Below are 13,256 nucleotides of genomic sequence, written 5' to 3'. Positions count from 1 at the left end.
CTGTCTGCGGAGTCTGCACGGGTTTCCTCTGGGTTCTCTGGTTTCCTCCCACAAGTCCCGAAAGACGTGCTATTAGGTAATTTGGAAATTCTGAATTCTCCCTCTGTGTACCCGAATAAGCGCCGGAATGTGGTAACTAGGGGCTTTTCACAGTAACTTCATTGCAGTGTTAATGTAAGCCTACTTGTGACAATAAAGATTATGTCAGTAATTGTAGGTTAATTCTCTAAGCACTGGGTGTATGTAATAGGGAAATATATTGATTTGAAGTTTGCAAGTTTCCTTTGGGGTATTGATTTCGGTCATCCCTTTATGGGCCAATGCCCCTCCACCCCCCCCCCACCCCCCCACCTCTATTTGTTGAATTGTTCAATTTGACAACATTCTTGCTATATTTAAGAGCATTAAGGAGAAACTGGGGAGCTAACGCAAGTTATATGTCAGTGCAAATAAAGCTCTGTATTGAAGACTTGTTTTCTGTCCGTCTTTCACGTACTAGTCAATGGAATTTTACAGTTTACAGTAGTGCACCATGGTTAATGTGCGACCATCCTGCCCCAGACAACAGGGTGATAAGCTTACAACGCACAGACTTGACAGATGAAAAGACTGCTTTTCGGCACAGGAACAAAAAACAATTTGGCGAATCACTGTGCAATTCTTTCCTGCACACCTATAAATAATGGAATGATAACAGCTTGGAAAGCCTCAAAGAAAGGAGAGAGAGGTGAACTCATTTTATTTATTTATTTTTTTAAAAGATCAGAACGTGGGCAAATTGTGCTGTATGCAATGGTACGTTTGGATATGAAAAGTGCCCGGTATACCTCAAATTACCCGAGAAAGGCAAAGTATCTTAAAAATTTGAAAAGGTTAAGCAAGCCATTTTACATTGCTACTATGCAGTTGTTACGTGATCGGTATTTTCTACTAACAGGACGCAGCTGTCAGTCCAAAAAGATGTTCTGCCGACCACACAATTGAGCAATGAATGAATTTCAATGCCAGTACAACGTTGTGTATGTAGGCCTTACATCCCACCCATTAGCTGACTGAATTAAAAAACATGTGTCTTTGGTTGTTCCTAATAGGCAGCGTACAGACTATACTCAACCAGTTGGTATTTGCAACATTCAAATTAAGATGTCTACTGTTAAATGTGATTTTGTGATTGAGCAGCACTTGCTGAACAAGCCTGAGTTCTCTAATAGCTAAATTAGCAACCAACTTGAGATCGTCAGTCAAGCCGTATCATGGCTCATTTACAGTAGAAGCTAGAAGCAACATACATTCATATGCATTGACCTATTCTCTGCAAACAAAAGGAATATCTTCAAGCCTTGCGCCTTTTTTGGATGCTGGGGAACAATCACCCAGCTCAGATTTTCTCCAGATTAGCCTATTAATGGACAAAGGGCAGGCCTGCTGTCCAATTATGAACAGCAGGCAGGCTCTCAAAGCTGTAGGACCAATAGAAGACCCTCCAACACTGAAGTAGCACCAGTCTGCCTTGTCAGATGATTCAGGGAGCAAGGGCATTGCCATTTTAAGGTGCCCATACTCCAGGTTTTTGGAATTTAAAATGAAAAAACACCTCAGGATCCAGATCACCAGCATAAGCTTATACCCGAGACCAGACAGGGAAGGTCTCTAAGCCTGCCTGGAGTGCTGGCCCTGTCGCCGAAAGACTGAAAAATTCCTGTCAGCCTCTGGCAATAGGCCTTAAAGGAGCTGAATTAAGTACCCACCGCTTGCAGGGTAGTAGCTCTACTGCCCCTAATGTCTCACCCATTCTCACCACTAATTGCCTCTGGGAACATGATCAAGGGGCAGGATGGTGCTGGGAAACTGGTATGACAGGTGGCAGCATGAATTTATGCATCCGCCCATCTCCTTGTTTCTCCCCATCGAGGCCTAAAATTCAGCCCAAGACTCTGAAGTCAAAATACTGTTTAACAGGATACCAGTACTGCGCTGATGGACATTGGGGATTTGTACAGTTCTATTGAGTTGGATTTTGTGCAGGGTGGTGCTGGGAGACCAGCAAGGAGAACATTAGAGATATCAAGTCTTGAAGTGAAGAAGGCATTGAAGAGAACATGATCATGAGTACCTTAATTCTTTTGAGAACTCCCATTAAATCTCTGAACCAAATTTTAAAATATAATCAGATAACTGAGAATTATTCTAATGATATTCTGAATACTATAATTTAGCTTCCGGTAGGTTTTGTGTAACATTATATATTTTTAGAAATAGGGACTAAAAAATTAGAATAAGTATATAAACTTTGAATGCTTTGTTGAATGTTATAACTTCGATAGTATAAACGGAACATGTAGAATTACATCCAATTGAGAAACATACACTTACCCAAGTATCGCCTTCTATCATTAAGTGTAAAAGAATTATGCAGAGCATTGCTGTATTGATAGGTGTTCCGAATGAGTAAATATCCACATCTGAGCCCAAAAAAGTCTGAAAGCAAAAGTATGAATTTAAAATACAATTTATCATAGCCATGCTGAAGATTCCATGAAGTTAAGTTTCTAATTTTAATGAATGCCTGTGAACTTAGAATGATAGAATGGTTGCAGCAAATGAGGCCTTTAAGCTCACTGTGTCTGTGCTGGCGCTCTGCAAGAGCAATTCAACTAGCGCCACTCCCAAACCTTTTCCACCTAGCCCTGCAAGTGACCAGAGTGTGGGTGCAATATCCAACTTACGGACAAGAGGCGAGCTCTCCAAGCTGGGAGGGAAATAGAAAGACCTCCAGTACCGAGGAGAATTACAATAAACTAGATTTTGTCATATATCTGTCGTTAATATTTATAATTTTGAAAATATGCTTTTCTAACTTTCAACAGACTGGAAATTTCACAATTTGAAATGACACAGAACTACACTTAAGGTCATCAAAATTTGTCACTGTCGAAGGAAGAGACATTAAAATCCAAAATGCTGGATATTGAAACAATGGCTGCCTCAGGCAAACCAACCCAAAACCACTGGAAGTAAATCATGGCTGAAGTTTTTCAGACCAGGTTGCAGCCACTAGAGGGAAATATGATGGGCTCTCTCTCTCTTGAACAAGTGTATTATCCGGTTTGGAAGCCGTCTTTACTAAAACGTTAACAGCAAACCGGATCTCGTAATAATTGCAACATCTTCTCCATCTGACCACACCCAAGATATCAGTTAATCCAAAGTGGCTGCAACGTTTAAAAATCTATGCCTCCAGGGAATCGAAGGACACTGAACTATATATTCTTTGAACTTTAAAAAAAAAATGGCTCAAGTTTCCCTTATTTAAAATGCCTGTGGATGCGTCACCTTACGTTTTTACTATTTATTCCCTTTGATTTAATAGTTAATAAATCTGCTCTTTCTTTGACTCAATAAGACTTTTTGTTTTAAATATTTTCATTCTCCTCCTTTTTCACATTTTCTACCAAATTTACACCCAACAATAAACAGTAACGAATGTAATGTCAATCCCCATATCAATAACGATCCCATCCTCCCATCGAACCGCAAACATTAGCCCGCATGTCAACATAAACAAATGACAAAAAGTAATCAGGAATCACCAATAGTCACCATTAACACATACAGTCCCTCTCCCCCCAACCCTCCCAATATTTGATGTAAGCCAATTCTCGAAAGTGCATAATGAAAAGCCCCCATGCTGTAGAACCCCTCCATCCTTCCCCTCAGTTCAAATTTGACCTTTTCAAGTGTCAAGAATTTCAGCAGGTCCCCACGCCATGCCAGGGCACAAGGTTGATTTCCACCCTAACAGGATCCACCTTCAGACAATCAATGAGGCGAAGGCTACAACATCTGCCTCCACGCCCGCTTCCAACCCTGGCTGGTCCGACACCCCGAATATGGCCCCCCGAGGGCCCGGGTCCAGTTTCACGTGCACCACTTTAGAGATTACCCTAAAAACCTCCTTCCAGTAATCCTTCAGTTTTGGACAGGACCAAAACATATGAACGTGGTTTGTGGGGACCCCCCTCCACCCCCACAACGTTCACACACATCGTCTACCCCCTCAAAGAGCCGGCTCATCTTCGCCCTTGTAAGGTGTGCTCTATATACCAGCTTCAGCTGTATCAGCCCCAACCTCGTACACGAGGTGGAGGCGTTCACCCTCCGGAGCGCCTCACACCAGAAACCCTCCTCCATACCCTCTCCCTTCTCTTCCTCCCACTTTGCCTTGATCCCTTCCAGTAACATCTTCTCCTCCTCCAAAATAGCCCCGTAAACCGCCGATACGACCCCCTTCTCCAGTCCCCCCCGTCGTCAGCACCTCCTCCAGCAATGTGGAAGCTGGCTCTACTGGGAAGCTCTGTATCTCTTTTCTGGTAAAAGTCTCAAACCTGCATGTATCTAAATATTTTCCCCTGCTCCAGCCCATACTTCGCTCCCAGCTCCTTCAATCCCGCAAACCGACCCCAAGAAACAAGTCTTTTAGTGTCCTAATTCCTTTCCCCTCCCATCTCTGAAAATTTCCATCCCACTTCCCTGGCTCAAATCTATGGTTCCCCTGAATCGGTATTTCCCTTGACCCTGCCCCCAACCTGAAGTGCTGGCGAAACTGCCTCCAAATTCTCAACAAAGCTATTACAACCGGACTCCCTGAGTATCTCCCCGGGGCCGTCGGGAGCGGCGCTGTCGCTAGCGCCTTCAATCCTGACCCTCTACCCAAACTCTCCTCCATTACAATAAGACTTTGTTTAATTGACTTCTTACTTCTGTCATGTGATGGTCCCTTTCAGAAAAGTGTGTTTTATCAAATGGCTGCAGTGATGTCACTGTGTGGGTGGAGCTGGGCTATGATTCTGTCTTTTACTTTCGTTTTTGAGTTGGAAGCTGCTTTGTGGCTCTGAGTTTTTTGGTTTCATTTTCAGTTGGGAGCTGCATTCAAACAAGGGAGGTGTATTTTGGTCTCTCTCTCTGCATGCTAAAGACTCTCTCCAGACCATTTGATAACTTCAAAGTAATACCTGTTTTCTGTAAAGGATGATTGGCTTATGGATGTTGTTAGGAAAGTTATTAAGGGTTACCTATAGAGTACTGTATCTTTGAGGGGGTATTTGTGTTGGTAGTTGATAAGATGTTTACTGTGTGTTTATAAAATGTTAACTGGATTCATAGAATAAACATTGTTTCGTTTAAAAATACTAAGATCTCTGTTGCATAACACCTGGAAAGTGGGCCCTTGTGCTCCTCATAACCAACATCTATTAAAAGTTGTGGGTCAGGTGAACTCCATGATATACTTTGGTGTTCTCTAAACCCTGGCCCATAAATAACACTTCTCACAGCTTGAATAATTAAATACATTTGGATTGATCTACAGAGAAGGGATGTACTCCCGCTTTTCCTGGCGGGAAGGGTGCAGACGATCAAGATGAATATACTGCCCAGGTTCCTCTTCCTTTTTAGATCCATACCGATCTTCATCCCCAAGGCCTTTTTCCCCAATCAGTAGACAAATTGTTTGTGCGTATGTGTGGGGGTTGGGGGGAGAGAAAGAGAGAGAGAGAGAGAGAGAAACAACACTGCAAAGGTGAAGAAGCATGGGAGGTCTGGCCCTCCCGAACTTGCAATACTACCACTGGGCAGCCACGGCCGAGAGAGTGAGCGGATGGGTGAAGGAGCCAAGGAAAGAATGGATGATGATGGAGGAGTCCTCCTGCACAGGAACGACCCTCCGAGCCCTGGTGACGACAGCACTCCATCCCCGCTGGCAAAACACTCAACCAGCCCAGTGGTAGTAGCAACACTGAGAACCTGGAACCAGGTGAGGCAGCACTTCGGTCTAACCGAGGTGTCCATCATGGCCCCCATCTGCGGTAACCACAGGTTCCGACCAGCCATACTAAATGCCATCTTGGAGTGGAGATAGGATGGGGGGGGGGGGGGGGGGAGGGAGGACACTAGCAGTTAGGGACTTCTACACAGGGGACAGACTAGCGACCCTAGAAGAGCTGACGGGGAGAGACTGGAACTACCGAACAGACATTTGCAAATCAAAACTTTCTCCGCAAGGAGACGATGAGGTACCCTAGGGCCCGAGACACGCAATTTTGGAGGAGTTACTGGACAGGGACAGTCTGGGAAAAGGAAACTGCAGTGACATATATGGATGACATTTATAAAGTACATGCTCCCCGCTGGACAGAACAAGGCACAAATGGGAGGAAGAGCTTGGGACGGAAGTAGGGTGAGGACTCTGGAGCGAAGCACTAAACAGGGCCAACTCCACCTCCTCGTACTCATGGCTCAGCCTCATGCAGCTTAAAGTGTAGCACAGAGCACACCTGACAAGAACCTGAATGAGCAGGTTCTTTCCGGAGGTGGAGAACAAATGTGAACGGCGCCAGGTAGGCCCAGCCAACCACTCCCACATGTTTTGGGCATGCTCCAGACTTACCGGGTTTTGAGCTGCCTTCTTCGAGGAAATGCCCAAGGTTGTGGGGGTGAGGATGGAGCCGTGCCAGAGAGTGACAAGCTTTGGGGTATCGGACCAGCAAGAACTTCATATGGGGAGGAGGGCTGACGCCCTTGTCTTTGCTTTCCTAATTGCCCACTGGAGAATCCTGCTCGGCTGGTGATCAGCAGCACGACCCACAATGCAGACTGGCTGGTAGACCCACCTGGATAAGATCAAGTGCACCATCCGAGGATCTGATGAAGGCTTCCACAAAGCGTGGGGCATGCAGGCCTTCATCGGTCGGTGCGTCGAATATAAAAATTGGCAAGTTATGTTGGAGCTGTACAGGACCTCAGTTAAGCCTCATTTGGAATATTGTGTACAATTCTGGTCGCCACACTACCAGAAGGATGTGGATGCTTTGAAGTGGGTACAAAAGCGGTTTACTAGCATGTTGTCTGGTTTGGAGGGTATTAGCTATGAGGAGAGGTTAGATAAACTTGGTCTGTTCTCACTGGAACAACGGAGGTTGAGTGGCGACCTGATAGAGGTCGAGAAGATTATAAGTCGCATGGACAGAGTGGATAGTCAGATGCTCTTTCCTAGGGTAGGAGTGTCAAGTACTAGGGGACATGGGGAAAAGTTTAGAACCGATGTGCAAGGCACGTTTTTTACACAAAGAGTGGTAAATATATGGAACATGCTGCCTGGTGGTGGGAGCAGGTATGATAGCGGCATTTAATAATAATAATAATTGCTTATTGTCACAAGTAGGCTTCAACGAAGTTACTGTGAAATGCGTCTAGTCACCACATTCCGGCGCCTGTTCGGGGAGGCCGGTACGGGAATTGAACCCGCGCTGCTGGCATTGTTCTGCATTGCAAGCCAGCTATTTAACCCACTGTACTAAACCAGCCCCTATGTTTGGTGGACACTGGTTAGTTGAGATGTTGCCATGGAGAAGGGAAAACAAGCTTTTGTTTAGTTGAAAGAGCCAAAGAGCCTAGGCATAAAAGCAAATTACTGCGGATGCTGGAATCTGAAACGAAAGAGAAAATGCTGGAAAATCTCAGCAAGTCTGGCAGCATCTGTAGGGAGGGAAAAGAGCTAATGTTTCGAGTCCGATTACTCTTTGTCAAAGCTAACAGACAGAGAAAGTGGGAAATATTTATACTGTGGAGTGAGAATGAAAGATGAGTCATAGCCACAGAAACCCAGGGAAACCGGGTGCTAATGGCATCAGAAACCTAGGGGAAAGAGTGCTAATGGCAGTCCCCAGAGAGGACAAAATATGTGAAAGGTCAAACAGCAGGGAAACTAACATCAGAGGATGAACTGTAGATGTGGGGGGAGGGGAAGTGGGAAGCAAAGAGGTGAAAGGTAAAGGAAAGGTGGATAAGATGGGGGGGGGGGGGGGGGTAAATTAAATGTATATCAAGAAAGAAAGAAATGGTAAAAGACAGTTAAAATGAAATGAAAACAAATGGGTCGAGGTGGGGTAGAGCTGATCATCTGAAGTTGTTGAATTCAATGTTCAGGCCGGAGGGCTGTTCTTAGGCATAAGCCTAGGCATGTTCTTCTAGTTTACCGAGGACATGTCTAGATGCTATTTAAGGGGCATCTAGACAAATATATGAATAGGGTGGGAATTGAAGGATACGGATTCCGTAAATGCATACTGTTTTAGTTTAGGCAGGTACCACGGTCGGCACAGGCTTGGAGGGCCGAAGGACATGTTCCTGTGCTGCATTGTTCTTTGTGAATCTTTGTTGTGACCAATCAAGGAGATTGGATAGAGTGAAGTCAGTTCACCACATCTCACCTGGTCATAACAGGTCGTACAGAACTTGAACATTGTAGAGACATGCTGTTGAAGAAGTTCAGCATGCACTCAACAGGGCAGAACCGCAAGAATATCAAATTTCAATGGGATTAATAATTTATACTACATTATAAAAAAGGCGCTGTTTGGTGGACACTGGTTAGTTGAGATGTTGCCATGGAGAAGGTCAGAGGGAAATGTTGCCACCAAGCTTTTGTTTAGTTGAAAGGGCCAAAGAGCCTTGACATGTTCTTTTAGTTTACCGAGGATCTTGCCCTGTATGCGGATACATATAGCTTCTGGCAAGCCTAATTGAGCCCCATTTTGAGACAAACTGAGAATCATGAATTAGTTGTTAGTGCTGTCCAATCGCGAATCCTATCTAATATTCGACCCGAGGTTCTGAATTTTGCAAGTACGGGCTGGTCAAGTATGGTCTGTACTTTGCCTGTTGCGAACAGCCGAAAGGATGTCCTGTTTGATACGATCCAAAAGCACTGAGGCATATTGTCTATCTATCTGAAATTCATACACCACATTACATTTAGAAGAGATGGTGGCATAGTGGTAATGTCACTGGAATAGTAATCCAGAGGCCCAGGCTAATGCTCTGGAGACTCGGGTTCAAATCCCAACATACCAGCTGGTGGAATTTACATTCAACTGATAAAACCTAGAAGTGAAAGTTTACCTGAGATGCCTTTAGAGAATACTAATACAAGAGGTTGTTCCAATGTTATGTGACCATTGGTCTTGGACTGCTGAATTTGCACACTGTAGTTTTGCAGAGACAAGTTCCTCCACCTTAGTTTTTCAGCTCTGCAGCTAGCTGGAATTTTTTAAAAAGCACTTTAGGCTAAATTATAATTTCAGGTGATTTTTCAAATCTGAGATTATGGTTTCATTTTCTCTGTTAAATTTACTTTCTAGCTTTCGCTCACACGCTCCTGTCTTTATTTGCCCTTCCTGCACTTCTTCAGAAAGACAGAGAAAGCTAATCCATGCTCCATACACACTGTTCTCTTCCCAACTCTTTCATTCATGTCATTTTCCACTGAACTACTTCACCACCTTCCTTCTCTGTTACCTGACCTTCAGTCCATTCTTGAACGCTTTGGGCACAATCTTCCCAAAGGGAACAAAGCCCCCTAGCGAGCGCGCTTAGCCGTGTGTTACCCGGCAATCGCTGTGCCGAGAAACACATGACTATTCAACATTACTCGCATTGAATAAGGGGCCCAGGTGCAGACGAGTCCACACATAGCCCCGTTTTTCAAAACGGGGAGCTCCGCTCGCCGGAACTCCCCGTTGCAGCAAGATATCTCATAATAAGTGCATGAAGATTCAACACTCAGAAAATAAAAAATATTTTATCCAATTGCTGCAACAATCCCCCAATCCTGCAATTCGACCCGCATGCATCCCTATGAACCTCATTAATAGTCTCACTATCAAATAATGTCAAATGCCTCTCGTCATTCAGCCTTGTGCAGCATGCTGAATCTCATCAACAGTCTCAAAACCTTCAGTAGCAGACGCACCTCAGACCCTCAGGTCCATGTCCCAACCCAGCTGAGACTTGATGGGAAAAAGTATGCCATTGCACAGCTACTGCCAGTATCCATTATTATAAAAAGTTCCCAGCATCTCAAAAAACAGCTTGAAGGTGGAGAAAGCAGGAGAAGACAGTGAGCAAGTGTTCCTGTCACACAGGAACCATGAGGAATAAGCTTACCTAATCAAATGAAAGTGCAACTTTAATAATTTATTTATTAAAATTGCTTGTTCATACACAGCTTAGGGAAAGCTGTCTATACATTGACCTGTATAAGAGAACCTAGATTTTCAATTCTGGCAATGGCAGAAAGCATATGATAGCAGATTGACTGCTTTTTATACAAATAGTTCGATTTTTCTTCCCTGACATTAAAAGCTACCCTAAACTCTAAGCTTATCCTTTTTGCTGAAAAATGTAACAGAGAAAACAAAACGCAATAGTTATTGCATGCAGAGACACTTACAAAGTATGGAACAAAGAAGCAGACGAGACTTTGATAAAAAGCATCCAATATGCTGATCCAAAACGTTGATGATAAGTACGCCTACAAAAAGAACAAAGTTAAAAAAAATTCAGTAGAACTTTTGTTTATTGTAATTGTTGTTCTTTAAGTTAATAACTCTAAATATCAAACCATAATTCTCACATTGATATTGAGTCAGCAATAGTTAGAATGATGAGTCCACTTATAAAATGTAAATGAGTGGATAAGTATTACTGTGTTTAGTGAAGAAATGGCCAATTTTCAATTTGTATTCGGCCTCAGTCTTAAAGCTGCAACTCACTCATTGATGACAGGACAATTCTTCATGGTGAGGGACTCAGCCCATTTCAACAGAAATAGTAATAGAAACACAGTCACCGAAAGCATAGCCCTGAAAGAATTTTCAAGCAGAGTCAATTTTAATTAAGTTCATTCAAATTTATTTAGAAAAATCATGTGGGGTTTAAATGTGCCAATACCTAGAGAATCACAAAATGTTACAGCACAGAAAGCCATTTTGCCCAGTTTATTTGCACCAGCACCTTGAAAAAGTCAGTCTTTTTTCACTTTCCCATAAAACTTTTCTTTTTAAATATTTATTTATTTCCCACACCATGGTTCCCAATTCTAATAATCATAACTGTTGCAGTTGTGGATTCAGCTAAGGGAGGTTGCTGCTACTTCTGTGGCACTACAAAATGATTTCCACTGTGTTAAATCAGACTTACAAAGTACTTAGGACATCCCCTACTGGACTCCCCAGGCACTTTAAAAATTTACACTTTAGAAATGTATTTAAATATCCTGAGAGTGATTGCCACTGCAATCATTTTTAAACATTTACAATATACCAACCAGAAGTGCATATAAAATAAAATGTTGTTTGTCTCCTTTGAATTCTTAAGCGTGTTTCAAACCTTTTCTCATAATTCTGTTGACAAGCAGGATCAGACTAATAGGCCTTCCACTGCTTCCAGACGTTTCCCTGGAGCTTTGGTATAATCAAAATTCAGCCTGACCTGAACACTGTACAGTGTCAGCATTACAGCTTTAAACTTGAATGCTACAATTATTATGATTCTGTTTATTTTGTGGACTTCTGTTTAATACTCTTTATTTAATACACTTTAAAAATACCCTTTAAAACTCTACTAGGTAAGAGTTGAGTCTTTCAGCTTCTTCTTGACTGATTTAACACTATATTTTCTATATTCACTGTATGAATATTTTTCCCAGTTTTTCTCCACTGATTTACGTGACCAGAACTGTGCGTAGCATTTCAAATGGAATATAATCACCACTTTGGTGCTCATCTCTAATTGTTCTTGAGAAGGGCAATCCCGTATAATGAGACTTGCCAATTACCCTCACATCCCATGAAATAATAAAAAAAGGATGCTTCAGAATTCCCTCTGTTTCTATGTGGATAGGAATTAATTTTAAATGGTTAAGTGTTTTCAGTAAGTTGAGCCCCACATGAATAAATTCATTGAGGACAACGAAAGTTAATCACTATTCAAGATTACTTAATCAAACTTAAACGTTTATATATTATTAAATATTAATACCTTAGATTCTTGCCCACTACTGTAAAGTCCTGGTAGTTGGAGGAGAGTCTCTGCAGAAACATCTTTATCCAGGATGCCATAGATAATTGGTGGAGCCGATGTGAAGATGAGGTTGAAGAGGATGAGAATCCAATAATCAATCATTGATGTACCAGACAATCCACAGAACAATTGGTACCAGAACAGGAGATTCACATAAGCCTAGAACACAAGTACATACATATCAAAATAAATGGCATAAAAGAAAATACGAAGGTAGCTAGAAACCGGAAATAAAAAAGCATCGGAAGCCTCAGCAGTTTTTCTGAAGTCATAGGGACTCAAAATGTTAACAATGTTTCTCTCTCCATCAATGCTGCCAGGCCTGCTGAGTTTTTCCATTGTTTTGTTTTTATTTCAAACTAAATGGCCTATATTTGAAAGATTACAACTTATTTCATCCAACTGTATTTTCACATGGAACTACAGTTTTTGAAATTAACAGGGGGCTAGATTTTATGGGGTGCTGTGGTCCTCATATCCTGCCCTGGCTAAAGGGATGGGCAAGAGCCCACTCAAAAGAATGGCTACCCCTGAAAACTTAGAAATTTGTGGGTATGGGGAACCTTTTGTGGTGGTGAGGGATAGGGGTGGGGTGGAAGGATATTAACACTTTGGGAGGGAGGCCATCTGATTGCCCCATGGGACGCATTAACAAAGAACGCCCTGACCGCCACCAGCCTACGCAGGGAAACCAGTGGGGCTTGTGACTTCACGTGGGCCTCAATTGGCCACTGTTGGGCAGGCTGCCCAATGCCACCTCCATCACTGACAAAGTTGCGCAGGGGATAAGGAGCGCACGCTGCCTTCAAACCCACCATGGGGGGAGTGTAAAATCAGCCCATGAATTCCAATTGTCAACTGTATTATATTTTTCAGTAAGTGGAAACCACGGATTTATTAAAACCACCTGTTAACCAAGAGAAGACTGCTGAACTCAATCAAAAACACAACTGCAATTGATACCTTTTTAAGGAAAAAGGTTAAAAAATAACATGTAAAACACAAGACAAATCAATCATTTTTAAAGAATGCACAAAGAAAGTTGATGTGTGTGACTGAAGGAGTTGCTGAGGGTGCTCATTTTTAAAGCATGAAATCAAGCTATGGAAACATCTATATTACTTGTAGGGAAAAGCAAATTGTATTGTTACAAAGCAGGACATTTGAAATTGAAAAAGTAAGTTGCGAACTGGTTTGAAACAAAACTTCAACACACAAGAAACTAGCAACGGTGAGCCAAGTGGATCAATTTGTTGCACCGCTATTCACATGAAATTTTCCCCATCTCACCAAAACCAGCTCAGGAAGCCATGAACAGAGAGGTGATGTCTGCATCA

At 42.7% G+C, this 13,256-nt stretch overlaps 1 protein-coding gene across 1 annotated transcript in view; it reads right to left on the bottom strand.

The window, feature by feature from the left end:
• Positions 1 to 13,256, bottom strand: part of atp10d (ATPase phospholipid transporting 10D) — a 375,226-nt gene that overhangs the window by 17,277 nt on the left and 344,693 nt on the right. The window contains 3 exon segments of the mRNA XM_072496710.1: positions 2,374 to 2,478; positions 10,289 to 10,369; positions 11,878 to 12,078. Of these exon segments, the coding sequence (XP_072352811.1) occupies positions 2,374 to 2,478; positions 10,289 to 10,369; positions 11,878 to 12,078 (387 nt within the window).

Source organism: Scyliorhinus torazame, chromosome 3, assembly GCF_047496885.1.
Source record: "Scyliorhinus torazame isolate Kashiwa2021f chromosome 3, sScyTor2.1, whole genome shotgun sequence".
NCBI lineage: Eukaryota > Metazoa > Chordata > Chondrichthyes > Carcharhiniformes > Scyliorhinidae > Scyliorhinus > Scyliorhinus torazame.
This window is presented reverse-complemented; position numbering and strand designations above follow the sequence as displayed.